Source organism: Callionymus lyra, chromosome 5, assembly GCF_982586985.1.
Source record: "Callionymus lyra chromosome 5, fCalLyr1.hap1.1, whole genome shotgun sequence".
NCBI classification, from domain to species: Eukaryota; Metazoa; Chordata; class Actinopteri; order Syngnathiformes; family Callionymidae; genus Callionymus; species Callionymus lyra.
Window position 1 is genome coordinate 9837444 of NC_141822.1, and position 18087 is coordinate 9855530.

General features: G+C 35.1%; 1 protein-coding gene across 1 annotated transcript in view; it reads left to right on the forward strand.

Moving 5' to 3' along the window:
* astn2 (astrotactin 2) overlaps positions 1–18087 on the forward strand; it is a 407558-nt gene that overhangs the window by 175113 nt on the left and 214358 nt on the right. Inside the window, exons 5-7 of the mRNA XM_087790735.1 lie at positions 2299–2406; positions 8540–8686; positions 14187–14354. Coding sequence (XP_087646861.1) covers positions 2299–2406; positions 8540–8686; positions 14187–14354 — 423 coding nt within the window. The remainder of the gene's footprint in view (positions 1–2298; positions 2407–8539; positions 8687–14186; positions 14355–18087) is intronic.

Sequence of the window (18087 nt, forward strand, 5' to 3'; positions counted from 1 at the left end):
CCGTTATTTGTAAAAATCCTTAGATAGCAACTTTTTTGTAGAGTGCCACTGTAAACTCAATATAAACCTAATCTTGAACGTATTTATTTTTGCTATAAAAGCATTTTTTTCCCAATGAAATTGGAATCAGAGTAAAGAAATGTATTTTCTCTTTCTCTCTGTTGTTTCTTCTGTGAGATTAGATGGTGTACATTTTCTGATCCCCGGCATTATGGCTGCAAAGTAACTACACAAAAAGACCCTGTGAGCATAAACCGTCTTCATCGGCCGACTCTGAAATGTGACTTTCATTTAAAAAGTGGAAGTATTAATAACTTTACTGCCTTAAACCAGAGACAGTTCAACTTTTCTATTCTCACTGTGTTTATCTCTCAGTGGCTTAACACATTGCAAATCCCTGACAATTCTCTGGATGTGGCGCTCCCTGTTCATTTAGCAGGGATGTGTGTTTTGATGTCGCAGTGCAAACAAAGCCTCTTAACTCTTGCTCTCGCCCTGACACGGAACGACACACACAGGCACAGGACACACTCCTGCTACGTGACCCAGTTTGGTGGGCAAATTGAGCTCCAGAGATCCGCTCTGGTGAAGGACATGCTTTTACCGGCGGACAAATCGTTCCTTCGCCGTGTTTTTTTTTAGAATCGATTTGACCAACAATTTGGCATGATCTCTAAATATTTGACAAAAGCTTTTTTCACCAAACATTTGGTAAAAAGAAATACACTCTTGCTTTCTCGAGGGGTTTTTGAAAAGACGATTGTAAAAAAGGTTTCGGACTTAAATGCTTCAATTTGTGACTCAGAAGTTATTGTTAGAAGGAAAAGATATATAAGAAGAAAACTTTATACAGTACTTTATACAGTAGTTTTTTTGTTCAGATGCCCAGATCAGTATATATAATAATATAATCAGCACATATACCTGGGTGTTGTACAGTATTTGACAAAGACGTGTCTTTGGTACAACACTTAAAAAAAACTGACCAAAAACTGTTTTCTTAACTAAGAAAAATCTTTAAACTCAGAAAAATGATGTGACAACACGATCTGGAGGTTATAATCCATGCGTTTTTGTCTTCTCTTTTAAACTATTGCAACAGTTTGTTTTCATGTCTTAACAAGAAGGATCTGTCTCGACTGCAGTTAATACAAAACTCGAGAAACTCTTCACTGGCTGCCAGTTTCTTTCAGAATCAATGTTGTCTTGACCTTTTAAAGTATGTATTTTAACTGTGTGTATTTTTGATCGTTCAAGCACTCCGTGATCCTGGTCTTAGAAAAACGCTTTACAAATAATTACTTACTTACTTACTTATGTAGTGTGAATTTTTTTGTGATGGTTCTTGGCTGAAAAAAATGTTGCTCAAGTATCAAAACATCTTTTGGTTTATCTTCTTTTAACCAAATATTAGCCACAACACACTGCAACGGTTGTCAAATAATACACGCCTTTTAGACATGGAGTAGAGCAAACAGGCCTTTACATCCAAACAGAATCTTTAATTTGTAAGTATATGAAGTCCTAATATATAATACGAAACGAGTGCCAATCTACTTGATTGAACTTCAGCCAATCATGGCAGCACTATTATACCAACATGTTCAAATTGAAAAAAAAATTGAATTAAAACAAAAAAAAAAAAGAATTATTAGAATTAGAAATTAAAAGTCTATGTGTAAAAAGGAAATAATTTAATGAGTAAATATTCTTTTCTTTTTTTTATTAGATTATTAAATACAAATATATTGAACCTTTTAATTTACAAGTTATTATAGAAAAAAGGTTAATTGAATTAAATTATTTGATATAAGCTCTCAATCTAGGCATGATCAAATAATTTGATACTTAAAAAAACATTTCAATAAAAGAGTTTCAACGTCTTAAATATAAAATTCAATGTACTGACACTACTTCCATAAGTTTGTTGATCGTGAACCCAGGTAAACGGTGTAAGTCAAGGTCATTTTCAACTACATCTTTAATCCACACTATTGTATTTTACTTATATCAGGGTATATATATATATATATATATATATATATATAAATATACTGTATATATATTTACCTTCAAACATACGTTAAAAAAACCCATCAAAAGATAATGCCTCTTTTATGCAAGCGAGTTGATCAATTAAATGATGAATGGACCTTATATTGAGCCTTGAGGTACACCATAGCTGTGTATGTTCCCTTTTTTTCGCAGTATCATACTGTATTGAGACAGTCGTACAAGTTGTGTAACAGAAACAAATGGGTACAATTTCTCAGTCTACTTTCCGTTCCTCTGCCTCAGGAGTTGGAGGTGTGTTCGGTCCTCAAGGAGAGTCAGGATCCGAGCCAGAAGACGACAGCCAGATGAAGTTCTACACCGAGCAGCACAGAGGACGGCGGCGCAGCAAAGGTGCGACTACATTGTGCTTCATTATGAATGTTACTTATTAAAGCGCATTATCCTTCACAGGAGGGTTTCCCTCTCATCCACCCGTCGCTGCTGAGAGGTTAATCAAGGAGCAAAGATGTTAAATATCATTAAATATTCCGAGTGCGAGCGAAGGAGGAGGAGGAGGAGGGGGTTGCTCTTTTTCAGTGAGGTTATTTTCAGAGATTTTTTCCCGGCCCCGAGTAGCGGAGGAGACTCTGGTACCAGCGGGATTTAAAGGTGGCGCTTAAAGCAGATGTCTGATCTGATGTGAATAGATGATTTCAGTCACTTTGTGGGAAAACATGAATTCATGGTCGCTCCTCACTTGGTGATATGAGATGATGAAGCTTGAAAAAAGCGTCAAAGGAATTTAGATTCATGGGCTGCTTTAATATGCTGTATGTTTTGGACTGTGATGTCCGATTGAGTCTAGTTTGGTTTACATTCAGACCATTTGTTGCCCTCCGTCCCGTCCTTTCCAAATTCATCTCTGGCTCCGGATCCAATTAAAAACACTCCTACTCATCCGCGAAGCCATTCACCAGCTCTAGCCTTTCCCACCTCAGCGATGAGCTCCACTGCCCTGCAGTGTCTGCTCCTCACCAACGCCTCCTCAACTGGCTGAACCTTGAGTGACAGAGTCCTCCCCATAAATGCCTTTTCATCTGGAACTTTAGCTCATGTTCGACTGTTTCTCTCCTTGTTTAATGTTCCTTCGTTCTTTTTTCCTTCTTTTGATTCTTTTGACCGTTTTGAGTTAGTTGTTGAATCGGATTTTGAGTTTGATTTAAATGTTTAGTCCTGGCATCACAGAAACACTGCAGAGTAATTTATTGATAAACTTGACTATTATATGTATATACCTGTATATATTTTAAAATATTACAGTTGTATATATTATTGTTCATGTTGTATGTATTTTTTATTCTGATATTAAACTCTTGTATATTTCACACATTTAGTACCATGTTAAAGTCTAATATATTTCAAGTTTAGTACGATAATAAAGTCCAATATATTACACATTTAGTACAATGTTAAAGTCTAATATATTTCAAGGTTAGTACAATAATAAAGTACAATATTTGACACATTTAGTACGATATTTAAGTCTGATATATTACAAGTTTAGTACGATAATAAAGTCCGATATTTTACACATTTAGTACAATATTTAAGTCTGATATATAACAAGTTTAGTACGATAATAAAGTCCAATATTTTAAACATTTAGTACGATATTAAAGTCTGATATATTACACATTTAGTACGATATAAAAGTCTGATGAATTACACATTAAGTACGATATTAAAGCCCGATATATTACATTTTTAGTGCGATGTTAAAGTCTAATATATTTCAAGTTTAGTACGATAATTAAGTCCGATATTTTACACATTTAGTACGATGTTAAAGTGTCATATATTACAAGTTTAGTTTGATAATAAAGTCTTATTTTTTATACATTTAGTACGATTCTAAAATCTGATATATTACACATTTGGTACGATATAAAAGTCTGATATATTACAAGTTTAGTACCATAATAAAGTCCAATATTTTACACATTTAGTACGATATTTAAGTCTGATATATTATACATTTAGTACGATGTTGAAGTCTGATATTTTACACATGTACTCCGATATTAAAGTCTAATGTAAAAGATATTAAGTGCAATGTTAAAGTACGATATATTACATTGAGAACGATATTAAAGTCAGAACTATTAAACATTTAATACAATATAAAAGTCCAATATATTACACATTTATTACGATAATAAAGTCTGATATATTACACTTTTATTATGATATTAAAGTATGATATATTACACATTTAGTACAATAATAAAGTCTGATATATTACACATTTAGTACCATAATAAAGTCTGATATATCACACATTTAGTAAGATATTAAAGTCCAATGAATTATATTGATCACAAGATTTAATATAATTTACATTGCTTTCCAAACTGATTTTATCATGTATCTCACATTTATGTGCCATTCAGATTACGTTCTATATTTTACTGTCATCTCATAATAATGTTATGTATACAAATATAATCTAACAAAATCTACATATCTGACTTTAATCAGGTAATACAATTCTTCATTCTGATCTTATTTAATGTTATTATTTTTTAAGTTTAATATTATTTTGGAATATAAATTGTAAATACACTTTTTTTGCATATTATATATAAATAAGAGATATACAACTTTAATATTTTGATAAATATGAAATATGACTATCATGTCATCTTTCTTTTTTTTTAATATGAGATTAAATATATGTTACATATATTATGTATTACGAAAGTCATATTATTTATTAGGAGATTACACATTATAATTATTATGATAATAAAGTTGTATATTAACCTTTATTTATAATGTACAAACACATCGCATTTACATTAAAATTCACCAAAATAAATTTACCGTCATCATAGTTGGGAATATCATATTAGTTTGTAACATCCCTGAGTAGAACTGTAGTATTTATCTTGATATTAAGTGTTTTAAATTATAATACAAATAACAGTTTAGTCATGTAATCTCTGCCTTTTTTCCATTTAAACTGTAAAAAATTAACGCAATGTTGAATAAATAGTAGCTATCGAACTGCTCCAGAATCTTGCTGGTAAACCTTTATTTAATTTAGTTCCGAACAAAGTGATCGAAGAGTGAAAAGCATGAGACGGCAGAAGAAAATCCATTATCCTGAAAGTCCTTAACACAAACTTCTATTACTAAAAGCATCAGTAAATACACTTCTGTATCGTCAACTAGTTTCACAACAAGAAGAGCCGGCATAAGTTTTCTAAGCTCTTCAAAGTCAGAATCAAGGACAGAGTGTTGACGCAAACGTCACGGTCGTCTCCTTTAAAAGTGTCCGTTAATCCCTCTGAGGTGCGGACGGTGTCAACAGGCTTGTGACTCGGTCCCTCAATTACTGTAAAAGCCCAGTGAGTAGACAAAAGCTTTTGTGCTCACGAAGGTAAACATGGACTTCTTGAGGGGGAACAGAAAGCAACGACCTCCACCGGCTCAGGCGGCGTCAGAGGAGTTGAAGAATAAACATATTAGACCGAGAAATAAATATAAAAATACAGGATAAGCCAAACTGGATTAAGTTCTTGGGTTTTATTTTCTTACTGGAAAATAGGGTTTTGTTCATATGGAGTCAAGTGAATACAAAGTTGGACAACGTTTTTTTTTTTGTAATACAGCAAATTCCCGTTAAATGCTGTGTATTGTCAAGAATCTCTAGATACGATGTATCGTCATACTGTAGTAACATCGATATATTTGTAGTATTGTTGAGTACTTCACTCTGGAGTTCGGAATTTACAGACCACATGACTCTTGTGAAGCCATAACTACTTTCATTTGTTTTGAAACCAAAGTATGCCAAAACATCAGTTTTAAAAGCTTCTCGTCCTCAGTCATTGCCAGGTTCACAAAGTATTTCTTTGTTACTCTAACTGCAAATGATGTAATGATTGCTGCCACCTAGCGGCCAGAAATTTTACTTGCAACAGTAAAACGTACAAAGCTTCAGTATTTTAATTTGAGATGTCAATATATGTCATTAATATTACTTGAATAAATAAAAATGGACTATTTAAACTATTTAAAAATCCAATGTATGTGCTATTAATGATATTTAATTTTTTTCTTATCAAACATAATCGTAATTAGGGTTACCAATCTTACAATACAATTCAATACTATATATATTTTACTGCGATTTGATACAATATATTTTCATACACTTTTGGGGAATATTCTACTCTTTTTTGATTACATATATTGAACTGAAAACCAAAATATGTCCAAACATCAGTTTTAAAGGCTGCTGGATTCAACGGTATCCTCTCGTTCTCAGTCAGGGATCTTGTGGGATTATTCCCACTTTAGTTAAGAAGGAGTAATGACTGCTGCCATCTAGTGACCGGAAGTTTAATGGCAACACAAGGATGAACTAACGGTGGGATTAATACATAATGTAATTATAGTATTTTAAAAACTGTATTGAACTGTAAATGATAACTGTGGTAAAAAAAATAAACTATGATTTGAAGTGACTTATTATTTTGAAAAAATAAAATTTGGTACAATGATTTTAAATATCGATACAGTTTTGTGAAAATAAAAGTATTGCTTTACCATTTTTTTGGTAAAGTGTAGGATAATTGACAGAAATCTACCAAAAAAAAACATTTAAATTCAGTCAACAATGCCAAACTATGGCCTTTATTTTATTTTCCGTAACCGTTTTTGAACCTTGGGTTTGATTTATTAAACCTGGTTCAAGTGAGTAAAAGATGGCTTTAAAAAAAACAACAAACAAGTGTAGCACACGGTTGTTTTTAGAGGTGATGTATGGTGCAGCTCGCGACAAGGTAATAGATCGGTTGTTTTGGTTTGGCCTTTGGCTCCGGCGGGGCTTCCGTTTCCAGGCTAGGATATAAGAAGTGAAATTAGCTGTTTAACCTTTGTCCAGCCATATTCATCATCGAGGGAAGTCTGCGCACGTTTTGCCGGAGCTTGCTGGGCCGTGAAGGGTAAAGTGGTGAAGCTTTAAACCGGCTTTGTCGGTGTTTAAATACGCTGCTTTATTTAACCCTCGGACGGAACACGTTAAATAAACTGAGCAGGAAGTTGAACATGTGCTGATGGTCTCGTCCTCCTGTCGAACTAATGATGTGCGAGAACCACGAGAAAGTGATGCCTTCAGGTTCTTTTTTTTGTTTAAACGCTTTTTCTAAAGCGGGCCTAGAAATAATCTGGCCATTCTTAGAGTAAAATAAAAGATGTTCTGACAGTTTCAAGATTCTACCGTATTATTTAATGGTAACTTAGTTAAATTAACTCTATTTAATTGTTTTTTTCATGTTCTTAAAACTGATTTGCACAAACCAATATTTAAAATATGCATTTACTTTAAAAATATCTTTCCCATTTAATTATATATTTTCAATATATATATGTATATAATTTTTATTTATATATATATATATATAATATATATAATATAAATTATATATAATTTATAATATTTATTTACTTTCTTTTAAGTCATTGAAATGTCATCTTATTCAGTGTTTGCCTTTTAACCGTTGTGTTATCTCAGGGTCAAGGTGACCCGAAAGGCCCGGCAAACAAATGTGTTTGACCCAGAGATAACACAAGGGTTAAAAACATATGAACTGTTTTTCTTTTTCTTTTTTTTGGACTAATCCATGTTTTTTTTACTGAGATTATAATTGTTTTTTTGTTTTTTTGGTATTTTGTCTTGGGTATGTTTTACAAGCTCAAAAGTCTGGTTTTGAAATCGATATGATGAATGTTTTGTTTGTCAAGAAATGACTTTAACAACCATTAATCTGAATTTAAAAATAGGATTTTATTTTTAAAATGATGTGATGTTCGATATGTTTTTTCTGAGGATTTTTAATAACACATTTTTATAGTGTTTTGAGCAAATGCATGCATGTTTTCTTTCTTTCCTGTGATTATATTTGACTTTTTATTCTGTACTTTTTTTGGGGGATGGGATTTTTTATTCCTTGAATGATTTGTGTTTCGAATAAAATTATGATTTACAATAACAGTATTGTACTTTCAAAATAAAATAGGATAAATTATGTTTTGATTATTTGAGTGATGTTCTAAGATAACAATTAATGTTCTTTTTCTTTTCTTGTTTTGTTATTTTTTCGTTTTCCAAATGTACGTTTTGATTATTTAATACTTTAAATAAACATTTCATTTTAAAAGACATTAACAGTTTGATTAAGTGTGTGTCACATTCTTAATATTATTGACATAGATAATCTAAGGGATAGAAAACCTATATTTTGACACTTTTTCGAGTAGAAATAGGAATTATTTCAGTCGCCATTTGAAATTGAATTGCACTCCCCGGGTCAATTCTTCAATATTTTTTGCTTTTACTATCGAGACATTTTTGGTCTCTTTCTCTTCATGTCGTCCACGACTCACGCGTCGTGTTAAGAGTCCAATCAAAGCCCAGGGCGACCCTTCATTAAAGCCTCTCGCCCTCGCTCACGTCTTCTCTTTCGTCCGTCTGCAGGCCACCCTCACAGCCCCCTGAACAAGGTCACCTTGACGTTGATTACCATCAGCACGTGTGTCGTCGCCATCGTCTACGCCACGCAGGACTCCTGCCCGCTCACCGTCAAGGTCACGCTACATGTGCCCGAACATTTCGTCGCAGATGGTGAGTACGGGAGGAGAGAGCGTGGAGTGTGTGAAGTTGAACAACGGTCCAGTAGAAGTCTGGACACTCTTTTTTTTGAAGCTTAACATGAACACAATTCATATATTCACACGAGAAAATCCTTCAAAAATGGTTTAAGGTCCTGTTTAGGGTCTTGTTTTGCATAAAAAAAACTTTATAGACAAGGTAAATTTAAAGTAAAACACTATTAGAGGACATTAAATACTTTAAAAATCATTCATTTTCTACCGCTTTATCGCTTACCGAGGTCGAGGGGAGACTGGAGCCTATCCCAGTATCATAGGGCGAGAGGCAGGGGACACACTGGACAGGACGCCAGTCTGTCGCAGGACGCACAAAGACTGACAAACATTCACACACACTCACATACCTACGGACAATTTCCCAAAGTTCAATAAACCTCTGTATGTTTTTAGACTGTGGGAGGAAACCGGAGTTCCCGGAGTAAACCCACACAACACGGGGAGGACAAAGGTCACAAGTTGGTTCGGCCTGGAAGCGAACCAGCAGCTTCTAACCACTGCGCCACCGTGCGCCTTGTATTGATACATAAACAATTAAAATAATGAACCTCTTTCATGCAGTGTTTCGTCAAAACAGACATACATTATTAAACATGAAGAATAATAATAGACAGAATATTAAAAAAGGGATTAAAGGAAGCAAGAGAAGACTGAAGTGAACTCAAACCTGAAGTCAGATACAGAATAAAAAAAGAACAGAATACACAGATGAAATTGAACGGAAATACATCAGATTCAGAAAGTTTTATTCGCTAGTCTTGTAAACACAACATTGAACTCAAAATAAAGTAACGGTCAACACACATGTACGACAAAGGGATCATACAGTGTGTAGAAACAGAAAGTGCATGTAGTTTAACAAACACACTTACAATAAACTTGTCGTCAGGTCTGAGTGTGTAATAATAATAATAATAATAATAATTGTTTGAGTCTATGTGACTGGTGACGGTCCCCCCTGTGACCTTAATATGGGGAAATAAATAGTATTACAGTATATCATATTTAGTAAAAACATGTTGCATAACAATATCTGGTGCTGAGATGTCATGAAGTAGGGGTCTTAAATCTCAACTGACAAAGGGGGTTCAATTATTGTTGGCTACAGACTGGGGGTTCTTTCGGCAGATTTTTTTTTTTGGCAATTTTTACTGTTAACTTAAAGACATTATTTTTTCTGAAATTGTTTGTGTTTTTCCCATTTTGCAATGTATTCAATGTAAACTATATGATCAAGGTTTGGACTAGAGCTGGACCCAAGTGCAGATGCAAACCATCAATGGAGAAAAAAATGTTTAATCACAAAAGTTCATAAATAATTAAAAACGAATAAGTTCCTAAGTGTCCAAATCACTGTCCAAAGGTAACTCAAAGCGCACCACAAGTCGGGCAGAGAAAAAAAACATGGTGAGACTGAAAAAAACACTTAGAGCGGTGATTAGAAAAAAAACACACACATGCTGGGTCAAACGACAAAAAGTAGGCTCATGCACAATGAGGACAAAAGCACCAAAAAAAAGAAAGACCAAGAGTGTGGAGAATGTATATGCCAGCTAGCGACGATTATAATCTGGCGCCTGTTGCTGCGGGAAAGGTGACTTTAAGCTCTGCTGCTGAGGTGGTAATAGTGTGATGAGCCACAGCTTCTGTTATAGCAACAGGCGCTGTGGGACTTAGTAAACGGACATACAAAACAAGGTCCAAATAAAATGACTTGACACCTGGCTAAATAACAATAGTGATGTGCTGATGAAGCTTCATCAAGCAGTGTCATGTTGTTTAGAGGTCAGTAGGGGGCGCCATCAGTTTAAAAATGATGTTACATTAACAGTTGTTCAAAACAAAGGAAAATAGTTTAGAGACCGCCATCTAGTGGACTCTAAAAATAATGACACTGCTTCATGAAACTTCATCAGACCATCACTACTTTCTTAACCATGTGATGAACCACCTCAAGTTTGAGTTGCTCTGTCGTACATTTAATGAAGAGTATAACAGTAAATACAGGAAGTACATAAATAAAGGTCAGTAGTTGCACAACTTCAGTCGAGCTTAAAAGTTGTGTCCAAAGATTAGAATATGTTCCATGAATAGATGTTTTTCATTATAAAGCAAAAATAAGTATCGAGTATTATTTTCGACTGCTCTACGCCGATATACATTTTATTACTGCTGATCAAAACCAGGATATTAAAAAAAATGTGCGGTTGTAAAGCTGATCCTGTGCAAAGTCTGTGTTGTGTCGTCCGGACACCTGAAGCCGAGCGGCTGGGATATAAAGCGGCTTATTCTGGCGGGCCGGAGCTACACAAATCCAACAGATAAACAAACACTGCAAATCCACACTGGCAGTCCACATATAAGTATTAATGCAGGTCAGGGAGGACGAAGACGGTGGAAAAAAATAAAGGCTTTACGGCTGCAAGGGCAACATAAATAATCGGACTCACAAGACACCCTGAGAGAAACCACTCAGGATATCGCGGTACAAAAATAATGAAGTGGCTCAGCAGAGAACGGATGAAGCCTGGGATCGACGCGAACTCAACACGGTTTCAGACATGATAGGTGATGCTCAAGAAACATTCGGAAATGAAAATGTCAGCGGAGGGGATGGTTTTGTTTACCAACACTTTGAAGCTTAAAGCTACGAAATTGAATTTGGTTGACGACAAATCTGCCGTTGCCTTCGCCACCGAAATCAGTCCGGACCAAACGTTGCTGACCGGTTCTTAGGGATGTGTGTGTTTTCCCGCTGATTGTCCCAGATCCGTCTCGGCGGGTTGCGAGCCCGACGCCCCTGCTGCGGACACTCAAAAGCAGACTTCTATTTTTACTAGAGCCGGAGCAGAGACACATTACTTCAGCTCAGTGCAGCGCAAGTGTGAAGAGGAGGTGAAGCAGAGTCACTGAATAATCTTCACAAACTGAAACAAACTCTCTTTCTGAAGTGAAAGAACCTCCAGAAAAAAACAAACATTATTCGGCAGAATCTCACAACTAATTTTCGGTGGGAAAATGATTTTGTTATTTAATTTTATTCACCGTATGCATTAAAACGCCATCGATTTGGTCAAAACCAAGGGTTACAAGTTGGGGTCGACAGTGTTCCATCGTTTCTTGCACGAGAAAACCCACAAATCCACACAATAGCGACACTTTATTGATTATTGAATCATTTTAAACCCTCTGTAAGGTCAATTAACAATTAAAGTACAGGCCAACAGTTTGGGCGCACCTTTCGGGATCCATTTAGAATTGAAGAAACCTCTCGGATAAGAAGTTAAACATCTTCCTAGAACTCTAGTCCAGTTGAGTCGCTTTTGAACCACTTGGATAACTTTGGCTGAATCAGATTTTTTCTCAATTTTCTGGATTGATTGATCTTTATTTCTTAAAGTTTATTTTCTAAAGCTCATCCACATTTCAAATTTCTCTCATTTTCTACTCACTCTCATGTCGATTTAGGGTTGGGATTATTTTGAGTAATTTGTTCTTTTTTAGAGTTATAGACAAAAATGTTTTTTCATTTTAATGTAGCGACTTGAGCTCAGTTGTCTTCGTCTTCATCTTCGTCCAAAAAGACACTTAAAAACATCCAAATACCTCCGTACTGCTCGTCTGTAACGTTCATCTTGTGATGAATCCGTCCATATTTTACGCTAGTTTTTAGCGGATGCTGCTAGGCTAACATCCTTCACTGACAGGAAGTTCTGGCCAAAGAGTTTTATAATTATTTAACCATTGTTAAAGAGAGTTAAAGAAAATAATGCTAGTTTAGCTCATTGAATAAAATGCTGGCTTAGCTCATTGATTTAATTGGTAGCTGCTGGCTAAGGTCATTGATTAAAATGGAAGGTCCTGGCTTAGCTCATTGATTTAAATGCTATCTTTTCTCATAAATTAAAATGCTAGCTGCTAGCTTAGCTCATCAATTCAAATGCTAGCTGCCAGCTTAACTCATTGATTGAAATGGTAGGTGCTGGCTTTGCTCATTGACTAAAATGCAAGCTTAGCTCATTGAATACAATTAAATTTTAAACAATTTTAATAAAGTTTTGCCTTACCTTACCTTACAATTCTAGCTTGCTAATTAATCAAAATGCTAGCTGCTAGCACAACGCAAAGATAAAAAATGCTAGCTTCTAGTTTAGCTCATTTATGTAAAGTCTAGCTTATAGCTTAGCACCTTCATTTAAATGCTCATGAATAAAATTATATATATATATATATATATAAATAATTAATATTATTTTACCATGTTATGTCTGGTGTTCCTCACAATCGAATGCAAATTAACAAACATCTACTTTGATATGACACTCTTTAATAAAGTGTTTGATTTGAAATGGATTGAACGTGTTGTGAAGGAGTGAAGTGGGACCAGTTTTTCAAGTAGTATTGTGAATTCAAAGCAACACAATCACTTGAAGAAATGGCCGACGATCAGCGATGTTCTCCGAGCTGGCGTGGACTTTCTTCACAGGTCTGAGAACTGCGAACCCATAATCTGCCAATTGCCTCGGCGCTGAGCTGGAGCCATTAGATTTCTCTCCACTCCCACTAAATGAGCACCAGCTCTGTTCGCTAAACTGCCGAGCCGCAGGAAATGGCCTTTGTGTGTTCACCTTCAGTCATCCTAACTGAGGAAATGCTTTTATCGATCGCGCGAGGACAATTCTTGGTTTAGTTCAGTTCAGCATTTTCGGTAGAAGTTTGTCCTTGGCAACATCTCATAGAAAAGGAAACAAGAGACAAAAAAATACATTTTAAACATGAATTACCAGGAATGCTTACTATTAAATTAAGTTACCCCGTCAATGTTCCATTATTTTCTCTAAATATTTTTAATTTTATTACCCTTAATGTCCATGTTCTGGTCGCGAACTGTAGACATATTATTATTTCAATTAAACGTTAACATTTTATACGACTTTCTTTCCTTTTTTTTCATAATAATTGTATGAAAATTATCATAAAAAAATGGCCTCCATGAGCACCATCGGCGATAGAATCCCGCCGTCTTATGTCAAGCTCACCAGAGAGCCGGTTCCAAATCCGCACTCCTGCTGGAACTAAGAGTCATTGGCATCAATTAGGGATAATCTTCTGTGATCAAGGTTTAATGATTGGTCCGGGAGTGGTAAGAAAAGAGAGGTAAGCCGGCGCCATTGAGCGTAGCAACTGCTGATTGACTCTTTTTAGGCTCTCCACTGCAATTACTAAATAGCTCCCTTCCATTCTCGCATTAAAGATCTTAATTCTCGCCTTTAAATTCAAGCTGCTGATAAAGGAAATTAAAATTACTGTGAAAAAGCCTGCAATTAGCAACTCTGCGATTGATTTCTTTTTTTTTTTCCCAGCTGAGGAAGGGAAATGGCTCTTCAGTGAAAGATAAATCATCTGCTAACAGTCTTTGTAAACTGATTTATCGCCTTTTCTCTTTTCGTCACCAGGAAGTAGTTTCGTTGTGGCGATGGGAAGTTTCCTGGACGTTTCGAATTGGCTCAACCCGGCGAAGCTGACGCTGTACTATCAGACCAACTCGTCCACTCAGTGGGTCCGAGATTACTGTGGCCAGAGGACCACCGAGCCCTGTGAGCAGCTCTGTGACGAAGAAACAGGTAAACACACTTTATTCGATGAATGAAAACAATTATATTGTACTTTTGATCTTTTATGGCATCGACACAAATGCTTCGGTTGTAAATGGAATCAAAACATGTGTTGGATTTCGGTGCCAAGTTTCCCTACCATCAAATATAATCAAAATTTTACTTTTGCAATGGGAATTATTTATCTTTTTATATAAGAAAACAGATTTGAGTGGATTTACCGTATTTTCCGCACTATAAAGCTTTTCAATTTCTCAAAAAACGTAATCCGTAGCGCCATATATATATATATATATATATAGTGTATATATGAACATTACCTGGTGGGTTTACTTCTTTACAAACACTTTCATTTCCTGTTTGATTTTTAAGGTAGCTTTTATAGGTGTGTTATTTGGAACAGGAAGTAAGTAAATAATTTATATTTGTAGAGCTTAAATATCACTTGAAACGCGCTTAAACAATCAAAACAATACTCCAAAAAAGATATGCTAAAAGATCAAGACAACACTGAGACAAACACAGGAGTCTCAGAAAATCAAGGAAAAGCCTGCACGAATAAGAATGTCTTAAGATGTTTCTTGAAGGAGTCAGTAGATCATCAAACACATAGTGAGGGGAAGATCGTTCCAAAGCTGGTGTGTAAGGCTGGATCAGATCACTGATGTAAGGAGGAGCTTGACCATGAATAGATCTGAAATTAAGAACCACAATTTTAAAGTTGATCCTGAAAGAAACTGGCAGCCAGTGAAGAGATTTAAGGATCAGGGAAATGTAAGTTCTTCTACTAGACCCAATTTACATTTTAGGACATCGTCAGGTATCAGACCTAACGGGTTCATCCTTCAGACGAAGCAGCCTCAGAAAAACATCCATCAGACGAAGCAGCCTTAGGCTTCAATACAAAACAACATTAGATAGATAGTTTTATTTATCTGAGTTCGGAAATTCACAATTCAAGCAGAAGATATACAGATGAACACGTTTAAAAAAAAATAAAAAGCAAGAATACAAAATTTTGCTAACTTTGGAAATGTACATAGTCAGGTATCAGACCAAACGGCCTCAGACTAAACGGCCTCAGACGAAGCAGCCTCAGACAAACCTCCGTCAGATCGAACTTTGTCAACCTTCAAAATAAAAGTCCCCAGACAAAACTACATCAGATAGCGTCTGGAAAAAATAAGCGAACCATTTTATTGCAAATTGAACCGGAAGTGCATGTGATAACGACGTGATGTTAGACAAAACGACATCAGATAGCATCTGGAAAAAAAATCACCGGAACATTTTATTTTGAATAAAACCGGAAATACATGTGACATCACACGTCAACATGCCATCGGATTTTGTAGTATAGTTATCACATGAATTTTTGTTTTTATTCGAAATAAAATGATACGTTTATTTTTTTTCTATATGATATCCGATATCCTTTTGGCTGATATCACATCGTTATCGCGTGCATTTCCGGTTTCAATCGCAATAAAACGGTACGTTATTTTTTTCCCCAGATGCTATCTGATGTCGTTTTGTCTAATATCACATCATTATCACATGCATTTCCTGTTTCATTTGAAATAAAAAGGAGCGTTTTTTTTTCTTCCAGACGCTATCTGATGTAGTTTTGTCTGGGGACTTTTATTTTGAAGGTTGACAAAGTTCGATCTGACGGAGGTTTGTCTGAGGCTGCTTCGTCTGACGGATGAAGCCGTTTGGTCTGATACCTGACCATGTCCTAAAATGTACACCGTATCAATTACCGACTCAACCATCAGGAGCAATCACCAGAGTTTCAGTTTTGTCCACATTTAGCTGCAAAGTGTTTTCACTCAGCCATTGTTTGAGTTCTAGCAAACAATTGACTAAGCTGTCCAGCCTCTGGGGCTCAGTTGGATCAAAAGATCAGTAGAGCTGGATGTCATCAGCAAAGAGTCGGTGAGCGACATCAGGAAATCTGTGAATGATTTTACAGAGGGGAATCAAGTAGAGCAAAGTCTTTAAATGCACCATTGGACATCACGAGAATGTTTGGAGGACACTTTAGTCTGGACTTCAAAAGTGTTTTCTATGAGTTCATATTAAGGGAAATGTTTTGCCAGCACTTATGTACAAACGTAACAGATGAATAAAAACACAAAACACTTGTAACTAGCCAGTCACTTTGTAGTGTGGTTGAACCCCCCCTTAAAAAAAAGTAGTGAGACAAAATTGTGTTGCCTTGATAGCTCAATTTTAAGGGTCTTTTATATCAAGAAAAAAAGGGCAAAATTTAGTTTTCATTTGTTATTTTATTTTCATCTTGTCATCAGTTTACAGATTTAAAACAGAATGAGAAACTTGTTCTGCCAGGGTCGTAATAACAACATATCTTGACACTTCACAATATACTCATTTATTTATTTATTTATAATTTCTTAACCCTTTTGTTTTCGGGACTTCGGGTCAACTTGACCCTTAGGTAACACAAGGGTTATATGTACAAAGACCCCATTTTCAACTGCAGTCAAATAAGCTTCTATATAATTTAATTTTGAATATATTTCTTAACACTTTTTTCCCACCCTGCACCCAAAGAGAGAGGAGATTACACCAAAAACTACTAAACTAAGACTAAAAAGGAGAGAAAAAAAAACAAAATATTTGTTGCAAAAGTAATTTAGGAGTTATGGTGTCAAATTAAGTCCCATATTTCCATCACATTTTCTGTCATTCTAAGTTTAAAGTTCAATTCCATATTTTGGATTTCCCTTACAATGTTCTTTCATTGCTACTGTGCTTCATACCTGTTTCTTGTTTTGTCTTCTTCTTCATGTTTCCAACATTATATATTTTATATTTTCCAGGTACAATGTTTTAAATGTGTTTGTGCTAAATATCAAGGAATAGATCCAATGCTTCTATTTAAACTTCTCCCAGAATACCATTATTTTTGTACGTTTATAACCAGCAAAAACTTCTTCTTAGTCTTGCTGACGCCACATATTGCTGTAACTCACCAACTGCCGTGTAACCTTCTTGTGTATTTCATGCTTCCCGACTGAAGTCGACGCTCATTAGAACTCATTAAGTCTCTAATGTGAGCAAAACGTCGGTGACCTTGGTCAAGGGCATGTCAGAAATACATTCAAAAAACTCATGAGAGCTTGCTGAGGTTGAAAATAATTGTTTCACCTTCACGGTCATCTTGTGTGTTTGCTGACGGGGTTTTTTTTGGTTTTTTTTGTGGTTCGTGACACTTTCTTATTGAGGTAACGACCTTTTAAAAAAAAAAAAAAAAGTTTGGATACTGTACAACGTGGCGGAGGAGGATTGGAATTTCTCAGAAACTACATTATATAGTGTGACCATTGTTAGGGGCCGTCAACTCAGATGAAAGTTGCGACAACCCACAGTATGATGGGAAAACCAATTTGAATTGAAATGCAATTTAAAAGTAAAATCAAGTTTTTTATCTCATGACATTCTAAAATAAACCTACATATTCAAAATTGTACATTTATAAAAATCTTTTATTATATCATAAAAAAAGTTTAAAAAAAAACAAAATGAAAAAAAAAAATATATATATGTATATATATATATGTATGTATGTATGTATGTATGTATGTATGTTTTAAATGTGTGGGTAATCAATATTTATTTCAATGTCAGCATGCTCTCTCTCTTATATAAATAGTTAAACTTGCCATTAGTAATACACATTTATACACATTTCTAGATTATCAATCAGTACTACTCT